Source organism: Palaemon carinicauda, chromosome 23, assembly GCF_036898095.1.
Source record: "Palaemon carinicauda isolate YSFRI2023 chromosome 23, ASM3689809v2, whole genome shotgun sequence".
Lineage (NCBI taxonomy): Eukaryota > Metazoa > Arthropoda > Malacostraca > Decapoda > Palaemonidae > Palaemon > Palaemon carinicauda.
Window position 1 is genome coordinate 95,727,903 of NC_090747.1, and position 18,568 is coordinate 95,746,470.

Here is an 18,568-nt window from a genome sequence, read left to right on the forward strand (position 1 = left end):
TAAGGAAGACGATATTATTAAAGGCAGAGTAACGGTTCAAGTCGACTTCCTTACCAGGTACTTATTATTTCATTGTTATTGTGGATAACTGATTATATGAAATACGGGATACTTAGCTATCCTTTAGTCTTGTACACTGGTTTTTCACCCACCCCCCTGGGTGTGAATCAGCTACATGATTATCGGGTAAGTTTAATATTGAAAAATGTTATTTTCATTAGTAAAATAAATTTTTGAATATACTTACCCGATAATCATGATTTAATTGACCCACCCTTCCTCCCCATAGAGAACCAGTGGACCGAGGAAAAAGTGAGGTGGCGTCAACAACAAGTACTGTAGTACCTGGCCGCAGGTGGCGCTTGTGAGTACACCCCCTTCTAGTATAGTGATAGCTGGCGTATCCCTCCCGTAGAATTCTGTCGGGCAACGGAGTTGACAGCTACATGATTATCGGGTAAGTATATTCAAAAATTTATTTTACTAATGAAAATAACATATTTGTTGAAGTCCTTTTATATCTTGGCTGTCTTTACATGTTTTAGCAATGTCTCCCAAGAAAGTTAAAGCTAGGAATTTTAATAGGCATGTAATTACAATGCAAGACAAATTGGACGTGATTAAAGGATATGAAAGGAGTGATAAGGTGATAAGCATTTTATGGGCTTTAGGCTTGCCTATGTGAAAGATGTTAATTTTTATTCACAACAAAACACCCAGCTAAGCCGAGTTGCTCCTTGTACAGTAAAGCACTTGAGGTTTGTATAGTTAGGAAAAATACAAATCACTTTGAAATTTGTCATTTCCTTTAACTTATATCTAAACCTATAATTTCCTTTAGTGTTACATTCATCTTCCACTTGAAATTCTCATTTGTTTTAGGTCTTTGATTATGCCTTCTGTCCTTGATTTAATGGCCTTTCTTATAGGGTTGTTCTACTACTACTATATATAGTATATAGTGTATACTGTACTACTATTCTGAGTAATTGTTCTCTATCCTTTTTCATTCTGTTTCCACACCATTTCAAAATCTTTCAAAATTTAGGGTATTTTTCATCCTCCATGCACTAAAACTCTTCACTTTTTTTGTACGGTAATATCCTCCCACTGCACTCTGACCTTGAATCCTCTCATTTTGAAGTTAATTATTTTCTAGTGTTATTCATTTGAATTGAATGTTTTTACAGGAATTCGCAAGGATGACCTTGAAATCGTTTGTGAAAGATTTACTACAAGCAAGCTTCGTGAGTTTGAAGACCTTACTTCAATAGCTACATATGGGTTTCGTGGTGAAGCTTTGGCCTCCATTAGTCATGTTGCTCATCTCACCATTACAACTCGAACAAGTGATTCTAAGTGTGCTTGGAAGTAAGTTTTATTACCATATTTTTATAAAAATTTTGATCATAGAATTTTATAGAAGCATATAAACTATTTATTAGGGTAGGCTAACTTATAAGATATCCATCAAATTAAAAAAACTATAATAGAAAATGAGTGGTAGTATTTTAGATTTCCTTGTGCACTTTTTAAAGAAATCTATATTCTTAGAATGAGATATAGCTTACTATCCAAGGTATATTATCCCCACATTGTATTTTAAGTTTTTATTCCGTTCAATTTGTTAAGGAGAACTTTTCTTCTCTTGAACATGTGTAACTTTATTTAGTTTTAATTTTCATTGCTTTTAGTTGGCTGAGTGTATTGGGAAACCCTTCGCCTGTGTTATTACTGAAAATAAGTTCCAACTTTAGTTTTGCCACTCATACTGATCATTGCTTAAACTAGAAAGTCTGGGAGTATATTTGTAACGGAAAATATCAATTGACAACATTTTTTAATAGCACTTTTCATGTAATGTCATCAGTTGAAAGTCAATGTTGTATCACATTTCCTTGATAACTTTGCATATGGTTTGAATGGTTTTGCATATGATGGTATTACTGCATGTTTATTATTACTTTTACATACTATACCAGTATTAGATTACAATTCCAGACCATTGATATCCTATTACATCATTATAGAAAACTGCATACAGTAGTATTTTTTTACATTGGAGTATATTATATTAGTGTTCGATGAAGATGAGTGAGAATAACATTTAAAATTAATTTAGACCATGAAATGTGAAGTCTTAACTCCAGCTTTTGTTACGTATAGTATATGCAGTTTTAATAGTAATAGTTTGTTTAAAGGCAGGGATCTGGGTAATTCATGAATAACTGAGTGACCTTAGGAAAATATTTGTATTCATAAATGAAATGTCTTGTATATTGGATATAAGCCATCTTTTTGAGGTGTTGGGCAAATTTACAGGTTGGAATTTAGTTCTATTTGTCCCCCCTTGTATCCTCGAGTACCTAAAGGTAGTCTGGAAAAAGTTGACTTATTCTGTTTTTTCTCGTACAGAGCATCATATGTTGACAGCAAGCTAACAGGTTCTCCAAAACCATGTGCTGGCAATCAGGGTACGCAGATTTCTGTGGAAGATCTCTTTTATAATGTAGCAACTCGCAGAAAAGCACTTAAAAGTCCAAGTGAAGAGCATGGCAAAGTGGCGGAGGTTAGTGTGATATTTAGTTTGTGTATGATATTCACTTTATGTATTGCATGAAGGTGGCTGTTATTTTTTAAACATAAGACTTACCCGGTAGTTATATATATAGCTTACGTCCCCGACGTCAACGGCAGAAAATTCGAAACTCGCACCAATCACCGATTGGATAGCCAGGTGTACCACCCCTGCGCCCTAGCGAGGTACCTAGGAACCATTCCAGGAACCCTCATATATTCCCTGCCGTGCTAGCGGCAAGATGTTGGATTTTTCACTCGCTGTAACCTGTATATTACAGTTATTTTGGTGATGTACAATTTATTTTTAACCTTCGCTGGTTGGATTTTTTTTTTTTTACTGAGTGTTAGTGCTTTAACTAAGTTTGTATCTTAACAGATGTAGGAATGGGAGTTTTTTTTCCCCCTACTGTAAAACTAACGAACCTACTCTTTAAATATGATGGCGGAGATCGTTCCACCATCTCTATGACGTCACAATGGTGTGTCGTAAGCAACATAGTACTACGTAATATGTTGCATAATTATTTTCTTTGCTTTTTCTTGTAAAGGAAGTCTAACTTATAATAAGTATTTAACTTTTAATATAAAAAGATTATATTAATTTTTAAGAAAATAGTTGTCTTTTTAGTATTCGTTATTTAAATCATCGATACTATTTTCAAAGATTAAATAGAACTAGCGTATAGTTAATTTTCGCTGCGTAGTTCTCATGAAAATACGATGCAGTTCCATCAATTCTTGATATCGTTGTTTATTTTCTTTCGATGTTGGGATTCTAGTATTATTCGTATATTCACATATATGTTCCAATTGTAAAGTGTAGCAATCCACTATTTTGGAAACCCTTAAGATTTAAGGGTTGTTTACATATATATATATATATATATATATATATATATATATATATATATATATATATATATATACGTTATTGCGATATCTGTTCATTTTAATAATAACAAATCACTAATTTTGGGAACCTTTAAGAATTAAGGGTTGTTTACATTTATATATATGTTATTCATATATCTGTTCATTTGAATCATATAACATGTAACTTTCCCGGTAGTTGTATATAACTACCGGGTGAGTAGGTATAACTTTTATCTTTACCGGTAGTTATGTAAGTGTGTTCAAACATTTATTTACAATGAAAATATCAGGGTAATATTTTATAAAAAAATATTTTGTTACAATTTTATATAGCAAGAACTAGAAATGATTTTGCATTCTCATTCAATCCCTTGGCAGTAGAGAAAGATCTATCACAACGGGCAGGACTAGTTTTGGTCTTTTGTGTAAGAGTTTAAAAGTGCAAGATTCAGTGCTAAATTAGTGCAGTGAATTTATTCAGCACAGTGGACGTTTTTTCCTAGCCTTAGACCTCTTCCAAGCTCCCCAACCCCTGGGAGAAGGAATGTCGATCGGCCAAAGGAAACGAGAGGCGTTAGCTCACAAGCAGACGTCCTCTCGAGCGTTCCCGTTGACATTCCCAAGAATGCTTGCCCTTGCCATGGGAAAGCAAAGAGCGTTGGATGTTAAGCTACTAACATTGCTGTTAGAGTCTTGCATTGCATCACATTTGCTGATAATAGCAATACTATAATGCTTACGAACCAACGTAGATACGGTTTTTATTCCAGAGCGCCAGTCGGCCATGAGAACCCTCTGATGAACCGAACGCGCCGAGTGACGTAATGAAGATCATTTTACGCTCGGCGCTAAGTCTTTCAGGACGCTCGGCGCCACGTCTTTCAGGACAATCGGTGCCTCGTCTTTCAGAACGCTCGGCGCCACGTCTTTCAGGACGTTCGGCGCCACGTCTTTCAGGACGCTCGGCGCCACGTCTTTCAGGACAATCGGCGCCTCGTCTTTCAGAAAGCTTGGCGCCACGTCTTTCAGGACGTTCGGCGCCACATTTTTCAGGTCGCTCGGCGCCACGTCTTTCAGGACGATCGGCGCCTAGTCTATCAGGATGCACGGCACCTCGTCTTTCAGGACGTTCGGCGCCACGTCTTTCAAGATCTTTGTCAGTAGAAGACATTGGTGATCACTTTTCTCCTGTTGAATTTGAGATTCTCAGGAGAAGATCCTTATTCCTTTCGTCCTTCAGATGATTTAGAAACTCATGAAAGTTTTTTTGATTAGTTTCCAAATTATTTTATGCCTGTTGAATCACGTTCGCCACCCTCTGAATTTACACGTGGTCATTAATGAAGCTTTAAGGATGATAGGAGACTATATAGAGAGTCTCGGAAGGACCAAGGACAGACAGCTTTCTTTTTTCCTCTGAATAACCTGGCCTCTAGATCTTGTATCTGGGGTACGAGATTATTTTTATTATTATCTCTAGCCAAGCTACAACCCTATTTGGAAAAGTAAGATGCTTTAAGCCCAAGGGCTCCAATAGGTAAAAATAGCCCAGTGAGGAAAGGAAATAAGGAGTTAAATAAATTGAGGATAATTTAACAATAAATCATTCTTAAAACAGTAACAACGTCATAACGTCTAAAACAGATATGTCATATAAGGTGGAGGTCTAGCCACGTTAAGGTCGAGGACCTTGTGGCAGCCCCACAGAGACTGTTACAGCCCTCTGGGTGGATTGCTGAGTCTCTCAAGGAATTCAGGTAAATGAGGCATATAAACCCATGAAGCCAGCTTCCTTATCAGGTATTCCGGGATAGCAAGGGTGGAGGTCTAACCACGTTAAGGTCGAGGACCTTGTGGAAGCCCCACAGAGATTTTTACTGCCCCCTGGGTAGATCTTAAGGATTCCAGACAATGGGGCAGGATAACTTTGAGGTCCGTGCTATTCCTAAAGGATGGATGCGAAATCTTTTTCCTAGTGAAACCTCCTTTGTTAGTTTCTCTGATTAGACCTTTCTGCAAAACAATCTTTGCAACATCAAATGTCTCTCTTTTGGGAGAGGGAGGCTTTTATCCGGTCCTGGATGTAACTGCTCTCAATGCCTTCGTTCAGAAGTCAAAGTTCTCCATGGAGACATTGAAATCATGAACTATTTAAAGTCTCATGTCAGCCTGGTCACAAGGCGAAGCAGAGTATGACTGTTTTCGCCTTCAGGCAGTAGAGCCAGACTACATAACTTCTGGCAATCTTGGGAGAAGAGGGGAGCAGACCTTTGGTCAGTACATCTTCTGAAGGAGGACTACAATTTCTTTTCATAGGGAAACCTCCTTTAGTTTTAGCTCCAATAGATCTCTCTCCCAGATCTAGAGAGGAGTTTAAGAGGCAGGCTTTGCAATTAAACTTTTGCTAATGTAGCAGAATACTGCACTCAAGAGACATATCCTCCCTGTATCTGGATGATTGACTTACCAGAGCTCTTAATTACGATCTTCATGAAGGATTTTCAGATAACTTTGAACCTTTCAGAAGAATTGCATATTCCTGTCATCAAGACGAGTCTCTTCTGACACCAGGACGCTTAGCACCACGTCTTATAGGACGTTCGGCGTCTTGCTCTGGTAACCTCTCGGCGCCATGTCTTACAGGAAGCTTGGCGCCACACCTTCCAGGATGTTCGGCGCCACGTCTCACAGGACGCTCGGCTCCACGTCCTACAGGAAGCTCGGCTCCACGTCTTACAGGATGCTCGGAGCCTCATCTTACAGGAAGCTCGGCGCCACATCTTACAGGACGCTCGGCACCTCGTCTTTCAGGACGCTCGGCACCACGTCTTTCAGGACGCTCGGCACCACGTCTTTCAGGACGCTCGGCGCCACGTTTTACAGGAAGCTCGGCGCCATGTCTTACAGGATGCTCGGCGCCCTGTCTTTCAGGACACTCGACGTCGGAGATCTAGAAGGAGGCATGACATTAAACATGAGAACCTCGGACTTCGTGGTGACACTAGTCGAATCGAATGTCGAGATCAAGGACGTCTTAGTTCCGATCTCTTTGATCACAAAAGTTTTTTGTCGAGCGTCTAGCCTTAGTACAACGCGGCGACATAGGCGGTGATCTGGGTTTCCTTGACGCCAGGAGTCAGGACCTTAATAGATGTATCCTGATAAACACAACGTCACTAGTTCCGTTAGATCTTCTGACACCATCACAGAAAATACTTTATTTAAGGATGGTGATTCAAAGTCAAGTTTATTCTCTCCATTTCAACCTCAATCATTTTGGGACAAGGAGAAGGTCTTGAGTCGATATGCATCTCTTTTAGGATGCCATAAGAAGTTGCCTTCAGTGGTGGTTCGATCCAGTCAAACTTACAGAAGGTCACTCCTTTTGAACAGAGGATCTTAGACCTTGTGTTGTGTCTTCGTCACCTCGGATTCAGGGTGGGACCAACACTAGACAGTTGGAAGCTTCGGGACTTTGGACAGAGGATCAGAGGAGCTTCCTCATCACCCAAGAGAACTGTTGGCAGTCCAGTTGGCTCTCTAAAAGCGTTGAAGGATCAGTTTGGAACAAAGTGGTGCAGGTCTATGCCGATCACACCACAGATTTGGCTTTCATTGCCAAGCAAGACGGGACCCACTCAAGGTTCCTTTACGGGACTGAGAGGAGTCTTCTCATCTGGGCTTAGGAGAATGTTTTCCTTCTAACAAGGTTCTTTAAAAGAGAAGAACTTATGGCAGAACAGTCTCAGCTGGAGAATGGACACTCCATCGAGATATCTGCAAGAATCTGTGGCGACTTTTGTGTCGTTCTTGTATAGTCCTATTCGTGATTTAACAGACAAAGAGACTAGAAGCTTACTGCTCTCCAGTGCCAGATCTCAAAGCAGTCCACATAGATGCTTTCCTGTTAGTCTGGTCCAATCTGGATGTGTACGTTTTCCGCGTTCTATTTCCTTCACAAGGTGACACAAAACTTTGTGTCGCACGAAGGGACCAGGTGACCTTAGTGGCCGCCTTTTGGCCCTCAAGAGGATGGTTCACAGAGATACTGGAATGGATGGTGGACTCTCCTGGAAGTCTTCCATTAAGAGTAGTTTTACTCAAACAACCTCTCGTGGAAAGTTACCTTTCTAGTCTCCAAGCTCTTCTTCTAGCTACCTTCAACCTTTTGAAATCTCACAGGAATAGAGGTTTTCGAAAGAGGCAGCTAAGTGTTTTACAAGAGCAATAGGAACTTCTACCATCAGGATTTATCAATCCAAATGGGAGGCTTTAGAGAATGGTGCAGAGTCAACTCTGTTTTCTCTTCCAGTATCTCTACAACTCAGATTGCTGACTTCCTGTTTTACCTTAGAAGGAAGCTCATTTGTTCATCCTCTTCCATTAAGGGACACAGGTGTGTGTTAGCGACTGTTGTCAGACACAGTATCTTGGACCTTTCGATTGATGAAGTCCTACAGGAATTTCTCAACTTGTTTGTAACATCAAACAACCAGGATTCACCAGCTTGGATCCTGGACTCAATCCTGAAGTTCCTTATGAGTGACAAACTTGAGCACTTGCTTTCATCTTCATTTTAAGGACCTCTCGATGAAAACTATTTTTCTTGTTAGTCTTGTGACATCTAAAAGAATCAGTTAATAAATACGTTTTAGTAAAACGTTGGCTTTCAAGATAACGAAGCTATCTGCTCATTGCAGTTAGGCTTTCTCGCTAGGAAGACCGCCTTTCTCAACCTTGACCTAAGGCTTTTGAGTTTCCGAATTTTTCGGATATGGTTGGCGAGGAGTTGGAGAGAGTCTTGTGTCCAGTAAGAACCCTGAAGTTCTACCCAGGCAGTATGAAAGGGTTGCGAGGCAAGTCGAAAGCTCTTTGGTGCTCGATTAAGAAGCCCATGTTTTTCAGATGTCAAGAATGTCCTTTCATTCTTCATCAGACTCTTATAAGAGAGGCTCATACACATTACAGTGAGACTGGCCTGAAGTTTCTAAGGGCAAGACGCATGAGGTTAGTACTATAACAACTTGAATGACCTTCAAGCAGAATAGATTGTTGTGGAGCATTATGGACACAACCTTTTGGGGGAATAACTCTGTGTTCACTTCACACTATTTTAATCGTGTCCAGACTCTTTATGAGGACTGCTACATTATGGGACCATTCGTGATAGCGAGTGCAGTAGTGGGTGAAGGATCCACCACTACGTTCCCATAATCCCAATAACCTTTTCTTCTCTTGGAACTTTTATTTGTTTTTATGGTTGTTTGTGGAGACTGAGTCAGTCTTCCAAAATCATTGATTTTAGTCAGGTGGTCAATTTTGTTCCTTGAAGAGCGCCCGGAACTGGTTATTGGAGGAGGTTCTGTCATAATGAGGTATATACACCGGTTTGACAGTCCCTAGGGATCTTCAGCCCCCTGGGAGGATCGCTGGAACTCATAAGGTTAGCAGACATAATGAGACAGAGAATCATTGAGGTCAGCTTCCTTATCAGGTACGAACCCTTAAGTTTGTTTTAATAACTCTTGAGAAAAATTCCAGATATACTAGCTGTCTCTAACCCTCCACCAAAGGTGTTAATCAGCTATATATATAACTACCGGGTAAGTCTTATGTTTAAAAATGGTATTTTCATTATAAAATAAATTTTTGAACATAATTACCCAGTAGTTATATATAATTAAAGTCCCACCCTCCTCCCCTCTAAGAGACTAGAGGCATGGAATATATGAGGGTTCCTGGAATGGTTCCTAGGTACCTCGCTAGGGCGCAGGGGTGGTACACCTGGCTATCCAATCGGTGATTGGCGCGAGTTTCGAATTTTCTGCCGTTGACGTCGGGGACGTAAGCTATATATATAACTACCGGGTAAGTATGTTCAAAAATTTATTTCATAATGAAAATACCATTTTTTTAGTCTATGCTTCTTTGGTGGTCAGGAGTAAGTTTCATTAGTACCATTTCATCCTGTTTGATTTATAGTGACATTTTTTAAATTTTGACAGTAGCTTGGCGAGCTCTGTTAAATGCAAGAAATGAAATATATATTGTACAATATTGGCAATCAAACCTGGAAATATTTTAAGAGCAACCCATAAACTATGTTAGTAAAGATCACTATCACAGGTTTAACGAGATCCAGTTAGATAGGGGATTTTGTATTCCACAAAATATCATGCTGTGTAATAATTTAGTGGTCATTCATGAACTTGCTGGAATACCTGTATAAGAAAATTAATGTACTGTAGCAAGAATAGGACCCCCATGAGTATGACATAACTTAAAAGAATGGTATGAAAAACTGGCACAATGAAACTATAGAGGGAAGAGCCGGCTTGAGCATTTTCTGAAAGTACTGGAGATGATGTTGGAGGAAAGTCTGAGAAAATTTGAAAAATTCAAAGGCTTTGTGTTTGAAAGCTTAAGAACAGAAACATTCGTTCTTACAGAGCAACTACAGGAAGAGTAATATGCACGTTTACTACCTCTTGCAACTGCGAATTTTCTCCATTACACCTCGGCCCACATTAACATAAATCCAAAGAGAAAGATTGTTATTTTGAATCTGGACAATGCTGTTGACAAGAAGTTCAAAACAATTAATTAGATGGGATTTGCAAAGGCGGAAAGTCCCTTAAACTTGATAAGCTAGGGATATTATAATTATTATTATTATTATTATTATTATTATTATTATTATTATTATTATTATTATTATTATTATTATTATCAGCTAAGCTACAACCATAGTTGGAAAAGCAAGATGCTATAAACGCCAAGGCTCCAACAGTGAAAAATAGCCCAGTGAGGAAAGGAAGTAAGGAAATAGATAAAAAGTATGAAAACTAATTAGCAATTAACAAAATATTTCAAAAACAGTAACATCAAAACAGATATTTCACATATAAACTATAAAAAGATATATTTCAGCCTGTTCAATGTAAAAACATTTGCTGCAAGTTTGAACTGTTGAAGTTCTACTGATTTAACTACCCGATTAGGAAGATCATTCCACAACTTGGTGACAGCTGGAATAAAACTTTTAGAATACTGTGTAGTATTGAGGCTCATGATGGAGAAGTCCTGACTATTAAAATTAACTGCATTCCTAGTATTACGAACAGGATGGAATTGTCCGGGAAGATCTGAATATAAAGGATGGTCAGAATTATGAAAAATCAATTAAAAGACTATGCCAGAGATTACTATCTACATCAGGAATAAGAGACTTAATAGACCGTAAGCTCCTGTCCAACAAATTAGAGGAGAATCAGCAGCTTGAGACCAGACAGGAGAACAAGACTCGAAACAAGGTAGAATGAAAGGATTAAAACACTTCTTCAGAATAGATTGATCACCAAAATCTTAAGACTTTCTCAATTAGCCATTTTTTTTTGCCATTGAAGATGACACAGAGAAAGGGAGGAAAAGGTTTGCATAGAAAATAATTATTCTAAGCTCACCATCCATTTTGTCCTGACATACTTAGGGAGGTGTTCTGGTCTTTACAAATTTAATATGTTGCATTGGTATAAGGGCTGGACTTGTTTTATGTATTGACCTTTTTTCATTTTAGGATAATGTAACTTCACTAATTATTTCTGCAACTGCTTTTATTCTGTAGTGAACTAATTAATCGAGGAAGTTGGCTAAATAAAGTGTATATTGGTAGTAGACCAGTTAATCATTTGGATCAGTCAAGATTGTTATATGTTCATTCTGTTATCAGAAACTGGTATTGGTATATTATTTGTAATTATTGTTCATTATTTATGTAGCCAGTTTTATAATTTATTTAATATCCAATGATGTTCAGTTGTGTAATATCATTTCATAAATTTAGTCCATTTATTCTTGGCTTCATGATATATTAACAGGTTGTCAGTAGATATGCTGTACACAACTCCAAGGTCTCATTTACTCTTAAGAAGCAAGGTGAAAATTCTACAGATATCCGAACTCCCCCCAATTCTACTGCTGTGGACAACATAAGATTAATATTTGGTCCTACAGTTGCCAAAGAACTTCTAGAATTGTCAGTAGAAGATGATAAATTAAAGTTCAAGGTATCAGGCTACATCAGTAATGCAAATTATTCTGTGAAAAAATGTGTTTTCTTGTTGTTCATCAACCACAGACTGGTTGATTCTTCAGGTATGTGCCCTAAGATTTCATATATAGTAGTCAGAGTATATTTGTTGGCTCATATGATGGTAGCTTAGCATGTGTGATCTGGTTCTTGTCATGCCAGAGCTTTGGGCTTTAGCTCAGTGCTTTGGTTAAAGTATTTTTATTAATGACAACAGACTGTGTTTTCATGTAGCTCTTGAAAAATCAGTTTAAAGATATGTGAGCCAATGGATAGATTTGAACCTTTCCTCAGAAAATAAGACATCCTATATTTTTGTCATAAGAGTTTAAGGAAAAATGGATTTAGAAGAGATTAGAGAACTGTTACAAATGCTTGCTTGATGAAGTGTTGCCTTCTAAATTCAGTACTGTGTTAAGGTTAATTATCAAAACTAACTAGTTTATTCTTTAAATCCTGTCAAAAGGAAAATCCAAGTACTCATTCATGTGATTAGTCCCAATTAGGCTTGTGAGCTTGTTTTTAAAACTATTTAAGTACTCTTCAAGTACTGTTTATGAATTTTATAGTTTTGCAGAACCTTCTATTTTTCATTCAGGTACTAGTGTGCAAGAGCCATCAAAAATGACTTCTAAATATTTAGATATGTATACACACAAGCACATCCACACACAGAATCAACCCTTCCCAACCACTCCCCTTTCCTAACTACAAACCGATAGATGGGCATTTTGTGGTCGAGTATGGTTTCTGAGTGTACATCTTATGTTATCCCCTCTCACCAGGGTATGACTACTCCCTCTCCCCCCTGAGTGTGACAAGAAAGAAGTAAACTGGGTATTTATTTACATACAGTATATAACCAGACACTTGCTCTTTATTATATAGGGGAGATTATTATTGTTATGATTGTTATTAGTGTATATGCAACCCTAGTTTGAAAAGAAGCTATAAGCCTAAGGATTCCAACAGGGAAAGCAGTAAAGAATAAGCTAAATATAATGAAATAAAATTGTATATATACCTATGTTATAAGGATAAATATCAACACAACATCGTGTTCATATAGAAATAAATTTCTACCTCCTACTTGGGATCGAACGCTAGCCCCTTCTAATGAAAGGCCTGGTCGCTTCCAACCATGCCTCTCATGGTATGCTTGGAAGCAACCTGGCCTTTCATTAAAAGGGGCTAGGGTCCAATCCCAAGTATGAGGTAAGAATTTATTTCTTATTGATATAAATAACAATGTCAAACAGATACTGTAACTGACGCTTTTTTAAACTTTAAATATGTTGCAAAGAAAGGTGCCGAAAGTAGAGGTCACACGCCTTAGGAATTCTACTCGAGGGATCCTCTCTCTTTGACCCAGAGGAGGTAGAGAGAGTAACTGATAGGTGGAGAAAATCCTCCAGCAATTCTCTCCTTCACAGGGCTATGACTTCTTGGCCCAATGGGAGGGCTCCTCAATGCCCCAGAGATCAGCCTAGCATTTTGAATGCCTTGACATCCAGGACCTGCAAAGGTGTCTAAGCTGCCTTTCAAGCTAAAGAATGGAAAGGAACCAAGTTCTTTAGAGGAATGAGAAGTGGGGCCTAGGTGGCTGCTCCTGCTAGGGAGGGCAATCCTCTCTTCAGTCCACCTGTGGGAGGATGCCTGAGACGCCTCTGGCAGAGGCCGCAGCTTCATGAGGTGGATCCCTGGATGATCGCATTGATTGGTGTATGGTATTGTATCCCGTTCCTTCAATCTCCCCCTCCTCTGAAGGGATCCAATTCCGTTAAACTCTTATACAAAGGGATCTGTAAAGGAGCTAGCCCTCTGGGCTGAGGTTCGGACCAAGCTGTTGAAGGCCGCTCTCCAAGAGGTCCTAGTCGGGTCTCCAATCTTCTACAGTCGACTTTCTTATGAAAAGGGTGTCTGGAGGCTGGCTCTCCCCCCAGTCATAGATCTCTGCCCTTGCAAAAGTTGTTCAACAGACTCCGTTCAGGATGGAGACGGCAAACACAGTCGTCCAGGCAATAAGACCAAATTACTTCATGTGCACATTGGATATCCAAGATGCATACTTCCAGATCTCAATCCACCCCTCTTCAAGGAAGTATCTCAGATTCATACATGGGAACATGAGTTCAAAGTTCTCTACTTCGGTCTCGTAACAGCACCCCAGGTGTTTACCAGGGTGTTTGCCCTAGTGTCATCTTGTGCTCACAAGAATGGCATTCATCTCTTTAAGATACCTCGATGACTGGCTGATTCTAGCAGACTCGATGACCCTTCATCACCGGGACATGATTCTCGAGTTTTGTTAGGATTTGGGGAGCGTGATAAACCTGAAGAAGTCATCACTGCTTCCATCACAGAGACTGGTTTATTTCAGTATGATTACGGACACCAACCTTCAGAGAGTCTTTCTATCAGACAACAGAGTACACAGGCTGAGAGAAGTGGCAAGACCCTTCCTCAGATGGGAAAATCTTCCAGCCTGACAGTGGTTGTGCCTCCTTGGCCATCTGACCTCCCTGGTTCCTCATGTACCCAACGGTCGCCTCAGAATAAGATCCCTGCAATGGCAGCTAAAGTTTGTATGGAACCAACACGCCGGCTCCCCGTACACCTTGGTTCCTATAAAACAACCAAGTAACGAATCTGCAATGGTGGGTGGCAGAGGAAAACTTTCTCAGAGGACTGGATCTACTCGTCCCTCCACTGGACTTGATGCTCTACACAGAAGCATTAAAAAAAGGATGGGGGCCCAATAGCTGCATCACACGGTCTCAGGCCTTTGGTCCGAGTCCGAAAGGTACCAGAATTTTCTGGCTCTCCATCAACTGCTGGCAAGTCACTCTGTAGTAATGATGAGTGACAACACTATAGTGGCGGTACCTTTTCGCAGCCCCTATACCATCTTGCAGTAGATATTCTACGATGGTCAGAAGAAGATTTGGTGCCCCTATCAGTTTTCTTCATTCCTGGCAAGAGGAACGTGCTCACGGACAAATTGAGCAGGGAGACAAAGGTAGTGGGCACCAAATGGTCTTTGAATTCTCTGATAGCCAACAAAGTCCTGCCTTTGTGGGGTTCCCCGACTGTGGTTCCCATTGTACAACTTCCCAGTCCCGGACCCTCAGGTTCTATGGCAAGATGCATTCCAACAACAGTGGGACAACTTTGATGTGTACACCTTTCCCCCAAAAGCTCAACAAGACCAGAGCATCCAATAACTAGATGATGACCCTCTTTGCTCCACTTAGGCATCATGCAGTGTGATTCCTGGACCTTCTGCAACTCATTGTAGTTCTCCCCAAAGAACTACCTCCATGACCAGATCTACTCAAACAACCACACGTAAACACGTTTTATAAGGTCGCCTAGCCTTGTAGCTTGAATTTAGTAGATCTTTCCTCTTTGTTGGAGCTTTCTTTACTCCTACGGAGTTATGAGATCACTATCCCCCTGTCGTAAATAAGACCTCCTCCTTGGAACGTGATTCGCGTTTTGAGATCCTTGAAAGGCCCTCCTTACGAACCATTACGCCATGCAATAGAACGTAACGTCACTTTGAAGATAGAGTTCCTACTCTCTCTAGCCTCGGCAAAGAGAGTTAGTGAAGTTCATGATCTCTCAAATGACATCGCCCATTCAAGGGGATGAGGGAGGTGATACTCAGCTTCGTCCCTGAGTTTATTGCGAAGACTCAAAATCTGGGAGTACTGGACCCTAGATTCGGGCCCTTTCAGATTAAGTGTCTACGTTCTGTAACCAATGACCCAGATCATTTGTTACCATGCCCAGTGAGGAGTTTGAGATATCTTGAATGCACTATAGCAACTCTGTCCCAGCTGTCAGCCGTATTTGTTAGCTCGGGTAGAATTAAGATGAGGATCACCAAGAACACCTTTCCTTCAGGGACATCAGTGCGTTCCTGGCAATTAAATGCAATTTTTTTGTGTTACAAGTGGGCGTGTATAAGCATCAGACGAACTTCCTTGCCCGCTATCTTAAAGACGTGACCCACAGAAGACTCTCTGCGTTTTCTTTTGGTGCTGTGGTGGCTGCACAAGTAGTTTAAGAATACCTCGGGCTCCTTATTGGATAAGTAGCAGATTAAGTCTCGGATGAATGAAAGTATGTCTGGCTCTTTTCCTTTCTTCATCTTCCCCTCTCTTGGGGAACAGCACCATGGGTCCCTCTGCAAGCTGGCTTTAGCCTCTGCAGGTAATAACCATTTCCCTTGTTTAACCTAGTATAGTTTGTTATTGTTAGAAGTTTATACACGTCCCCAATGCTTCCCGTGTGGTAAGTATTGGGAAACTTCTATATTTATGTGTAATATTCCTATTTAAACTTGGAATATTCTTACTTAGACGTTCATATGCTATCTCACACACACATAGGTTGCTCAGGCTGCTATCAAACTCACTTTGTATTTGTTAGCTGGATGGCAAGGTTCACCTCTGCAGTCTAATACTGTACAATGAAAAACCAGGTCAATGACTAAGCTAGTTGTTGGACTTAGCACCCGCCTAAGGGCGAGTCATCTATATCAGGGTTTCCCAAACTTCAGGACACCACGGAACCCCTGACCAGGGCAAAGGTTTTTCACGGAGCACTAACAAGATAATTTCTAAAATATGACAAACATTAATTTCAAATTTTAATACCAACTAATGATTTTTGGATTCCTTGACTTAAGGCTTAAGCCAAAGGGAGCAACCACAAAAGCATTGACAAATTTGCTTCTTTGGTTGTCTGAGATATGAGGCATGAAAATATATACCAGATAAAGACTGCTCATGATGGATGTTTATGAGAATAAACTACGAATGATATCGACACTGAAAATGAATAGGTCGAAGAAAATCACAACTAAGGAATGGTCTTTATTGTTGTTCTTAAATTGATAGCCAAAAATCATGCCAGTTAATAACAGAAAGAGCTGTTCAATACAAAATATAAAAAAAACTATCAGAAGTAATAAAAAAATAGCAATGGAATTCGATATGGAGAAATAACTAATTCAGAATGAAACAAAATCTAATGACTAAAGTGCCGCTGTTGTTTTGCATTGCAAAGCTTTTCAAAATCGGGCATGATCGAAGTAACTTGTTGTTTCATATAATTCTCTGCATTCAGCCTATTTCTATATTTAGTTTTAGTAGCTGCACACAAGAACAATGTTTTCTCATAAAGATAAGTTGTTGGGAAGGGCTTGAGATGCAATTTCTGGACAGTCTTCAAGTAGGTTTATCCAAAATGTTAAAAGTTCACTTTCCTTAAATTTTGCTTTCAACTCATAGTTGGTTGAAATGTCTATTAACTGTTCCCTCTCCCTCAAAGACAGTTCTTGTGTGTTTTGGGAATCAAGAAATGGATCTTGAATCCAGAGAAAGTTTTCAGTATTAGAAATAAAATACTTGCCTATTAATAAACATTGTAGACAGATGCTAAGAGATAGAGACTTTTGTCTGTATGAAGAGAAAGCTGGTTGGCAAGTAGATATTCACAAATGTGTTCAAAACATTCATATTTTCCCTCGAGAATGCAATCATTCCAGAGCTTCAGCTTGTGTTGGAGAGCAATTATCTTACTTTGAGCTTTGAAATATGTAACTTTGTTGCCTTGCAATGAAATATTTGTTTCATTTAAATGCGCAAATATATCTGAAAGATAAGCCAGTCTCTGTATCCATATTTTGTCCTTCTATTTGGAGGCTAAATCGTGCTTCAGGTTTGACAAAAACTTGTAAACCTCTTCATGCAACTCATAAAACCTAAATAGCACTTTCCCTTTAGAAAGCCATCGAACGGCAGTGTGTAATAGCAATGCTTTGTGAGTGCCTCCAATATCTTCGCACAATAAACTAAGATGCGAGAATTAAGTGGTCTGGTTTTAATAAAGTTAACAATTTTTGTCAAATCATCAATCGCTTCATTTAAATCTAGAGGCATGCGCATTTGGTCCTCTTTAAGAAAGGGCTTCCGGAGCCCCTCAGCCTCACTCACCACTCACGGAGCTCCACTTTGGGAAACCCTGATCTATATAAATAACGTAAGGTTTGTTAGTGTTGGAACAAATGAGAAAATTGGAAATAATTTGTATTTTTTCCGTAACTAATACAAACCTGCAGTTATTTATATAAATTGTCTTGCTATCACATGTCCCCCGATAAGTCTGCCTGCAAGCAAAAAGTGACAGCTCACTGAGCTGTGAGTAGATACAGACGGCTGGGTACCCCACAGCCACCCCTACCAACCCAATACAGTGATTAATTAGGGTTGCCATCTCACATTAAAAGTCTAATGGCTACCTTCCAGCTTCGCCGAAAGAATATCCATATCCATACAAATAACTAAAGGTTTGTATTAGGTAGGGGAAAATACAAATTAACAAATTTGTCAAATGGAAAAACAAATGTATACAGTATCAGCAATAGAGATTGCAACTTGTGTAGGCCTTCCTCTTCCATTTTTGGTATTATTTATCTATGTATAATAGTAAACTCTATCTGTATTCTGTTTAATTTTATTTGCAGCATTGAGGAAAGCCATTGAAACTGTATATGCATCGTATTTACCAAAAAACAACCACCCATTTTTGTATCTTAGTTTGGAAATTGCTCCACAAAATGTTGATGTAAATGTTCATCCTACAAAGCACGAAGTTCACTTTTTACATGAGGAATTGATCATCGAAAAGATTCAGCAGGCTGTAGAAACAAAGCTCCTTGGCTGCAATTCCTCTAGAACATTTTACACTCAGGTAGGTGACAGGTTAATTCCTTGTGGTTGTGTAATGTGTTATGTTAATTCATATGTAATATTCAAGTGAATGTTACTCAACCCTAGGTATAACTGTCTGAAAGAATTGAGTTAAGAAAGATTGCAAAACAGTATTGTGTATCCAGAATACTGATGGTGAAAAAGAAAAGGTGAATAGCTAGTGATTTTGTACTGAATTAGGTAAATTAAAGTTGAAAGAGATTGGTAGACTATATTATCAATGAAAAATTACCTGTGTATAAGA

The 18,568-nt window shown here is 39.2% G+C and overlaps 1 protein-coding gene across 1 annotated transcript in view; it reads left to right on the forward strand.

Moving 5' to 3' along the window:
* The window catches only part of LOC137617263 (DNA mismatch repair protein Mlh1-like), a 55,041-nt gene that overhangs the window by 11,946 nt on the left and 24,527 nt on the right, over positions 1-18,568 (forward strand). The window contains exons 3-6 of the mRNA XM_068347248.1: positions 1,191-1,371; positions 2,416-2,569; positions 11,331-11,607; positions 18,078-18,304. Coding sequence (XP_068203349.1) covers positions 1,191-1,371; positions 2,416-2,569; positions 11,331-11,607; positions 18,078-18,304 — 839 coding nt within the window. The remainder of the gene's footprint in view (positions 1-1,190; positions 1,372-2,415; positions 2,570-11,330; positions 11,608-18,077; positions 18,305-18,568) is intronic.